The sequence below is a fragment of the Penaeus chinensis genome, chromosome 27 (assembly GCF_019202785.1).
Source record: "Penaeus chinensis breed Huanghai No. 1 chromosome 27, ASM1920278v2, whole genome shotgun sequence".
NCBI classification, from domain to species: domain Eukaryota; kingdom Metazoa; phylum Arthropoda; class Malacostraca; order Decapoda; family Penaeidae; genus Penaeus; species Penaeus chinensis.
Window position 1 is genome coordinate 25,924,461 of NC_061845.1, and position 2,500 is coordinate 25,926,960.

The 2,500-nt window shown below is 46.5% G+C and overlaps 1 protein-coding gene across 1 annotated transcript in view; it reads left to right on the forward strand.

Moving 5' to 3' along the window:
- LOC125039649 overlaps nucleotides 1–2,500 on the forward strand; it is a 9,383-nt gene that overhangs the window by 4,788 nt on the left and 2,095 nt on the right. The window contains exons 5-11 of the mRNA XM_047633816.1: nucleotides 1–56; nucleotides 270–380; nucleotides 469–693; nucleotides 879–1,128; nucleotides 1,228–1,448; nucleotides 1,794–2,102; nucleotides 2,426–2,500. The exon at nucleotides 1–56 is cut by the window's left edge and continues 57 nt beyond it; the exon at nucleotides 2,426–2,500 is cut by the window's right edge and continues 2,095 nt beyond it. Coding sequence (XP_047489772.1) covers nucleotides 1–56; nucleotides 270–380; nucleotides 469–693; nucleotides 879–1,128; nucleotides 1,228–1,448; nucleotides 1,794–2,102; nucleotides 2,426–2,500 — 1,247 coding nt within the window. The remainder of the gene's footprint in view (nucleotides 57–269; nucleotides 381–468; nucleotides 694–878; nucleotides 1,129–1,227; nucleotides 1,449–1,793; nucleotides 2,103–2,425) is intronic.

Sequence of the window (2,500 nt, forward strand, 5' to 3'; positions counted from 1 at the left end):
TCGTGGGCATCATCACGACTGTGGTGGTCGCCAGCGTCCGCCACAAGCCTCGGAAGGTGAGGTGCGGGAGGTGCCTATTATTTGTTTTCCTAGATGTTTTGTTGTTGTTATTTGATTTGTTGTTATTGCATTTGTTGTTGGAGGTGGTGGTACTATCCGCGTCATCAACTACCATTAGTATTTACTGTGATAATACCAATGGCAAAAATGGAAACACACACAGGACATAGCCAATATATTAATAAAGTAATTTTTACCTTTGCCCACAGAAGAAAAAATTACACCTGACCTTCGAAGACGCCGCGCCCCAGGAATACGTGCCCTTCCTGTCGCGGCCGGAGACGACGGTCATTGACGAGGTGGAGGAAGACGCAATACAGGTCAGAGGATTCTTTAAACTCTCTCTCTCTAAATACGATGCTTTTGTAATTTCATGAATTCTGTAACAAGCACTTCCTCCATCTACAGGAGGAACCGACGCTGTGGGAGGCGGTGAAGTCAGGCGATGTAGATGCGGTAGAGGCTCTGCTGGATGAAGGATTCCACCCAGATGATGTGGAGGAAGGCAGGGAAATCACGCCAATCCTGGATGCTCATTTCCTAGGCTTCAAAGACGTGCTCGAGCTAATGCTCAAATTCAAAGGGGAAAAGGCTACACTTCCCACTGAGGATCTTATCAAGTCTATCGTCAATGTAAGATTGAAATGACTGCCTCGTTGCATCCCGCTCTTTGTCCTTTTGTTGTTATGCCCGACGACCAAATCTAAGAATATTTTGTTTCTCCCTTATCACTCTCTTATCTGTTTTGTTGTTGTTGTGGTTTGTACTGAGTGACGGGTCATTAGCGGTTTTTTTGTTTTTTTGTTTCAAACACCAAGGAGTTAGAGACCCGGATGAAGGAGGTGTTCTTGGCAGCGGAATGCGGGATGTACGAGCGAGAGCGCGGAGTGCATCAGCTGCTGGACACCCACATGCTGCCTGCCACTATAACAGACCATATGGGCCGCTCACTCATCCACTATATAACTTCCACAACCGCCATGGATGGGAGGCCACCGTGGGCACCGAAAGACGTCAAGAAATTCCTGAAAGAACATAAATACTTCATCAATGCAGTCGATCACTGGGGTGAGAAGATTTTCCCCCTCATCATTTTTCTGCCTATCCTTCTGTCTTTCTATTCTCATACGTTTGTAATTTGCAATAATTATAATCATGTACACCCAGGACGCACGGCTTTGCACCAAGTCGCGGAACACCCGAGGACGGCGGAGATGGACGTCATCTGGGAGGGAAAGGAATGGGGCGTGTCGGAAGCATGGCTGGAACTGACCAAGATCCTCCTTGGCTACGGATGCGACCCGAGGATACCCGATCACCGAGGGGTCCTGCCACACCAGCTGGCCACACACGCAGGGAATCATCAGATGGCACAGCTTCTGGAGGAGGTGAGGCATCACGATTTTGTTATTCGGTCGTCCTTCTGCGGAGCGCTAGACTTAAAGGATACAAGATACATTTCGGACTTTGATATACGTTTTGTAAATGCTTATTAAAAAAAAAAACTATTTAGTATCAATTATAACAATAGAGGTCTACAGATAAACAAGTTCGTTTGATGGAAATATATCACATTATATACGAAAAATAACATCCTACTATTACGGAGAAAATAGGCCTCTAAATCATCAGGGTGCAATTTATAGCAGATGCTGCGAATACTGGCCATTACGTTAATATTCCATGTTATATGGCTGCTCCATGCGTACAGAATATTTGGATGTGATCCGCAGATGAGTGAGAAGCTGGGGCCGCTGCACGAACCGACCGTCGAACAGCATGATGAGCTGGTGACGGCCTGTCGGATGGGCGACACGTCACGGATCCGTAAGCTGCTACGACTGAATGTCCCCGTCCTGCCGATATACGCGCGCGCCGACCCACTACGTGAGGCCATCCGGCACCACCAGAGGGACGTTCTGTTCCTGCTGCTGAGTGCGGGGGCGCCACTCTCCAGCAGACAAGGGTCCTGCATAACGCCTCTAGAGGCTGCTCATACCCAGCAAGGAGTTCCCGCCTGCTTCCCCGCCATTCTGAGGAAGGTAATGCGCTTATGCGAGACATATTTATTATTATCCTTATGATCATTATTTTATCATATGCTGTGGACAAAGAATTACGGCATAATAACAATTGCATTTTCACCCTATATATACACTGATAATAAACCACTCAAAGTTTCCTATAAGCAACTTAATGATATGGTTATATTATTTACATAGTTTGCCACCCTCTAGTAATACACATAATATCTTGTATTATACAACTGTACACTACTTCATAAAGGTGACTGGATCAAAATCAGCCTGGATTAAGGCATCTTGTTACGCCCGGCAGTCTGAATGCAATCTGATTTCACACACAGGTTACCGCCGAGAGACTGGAGCACGAGGCATCACGAGTTTCACCTGATGTGAAGGAGTTGAAAGAACTCAGGGAA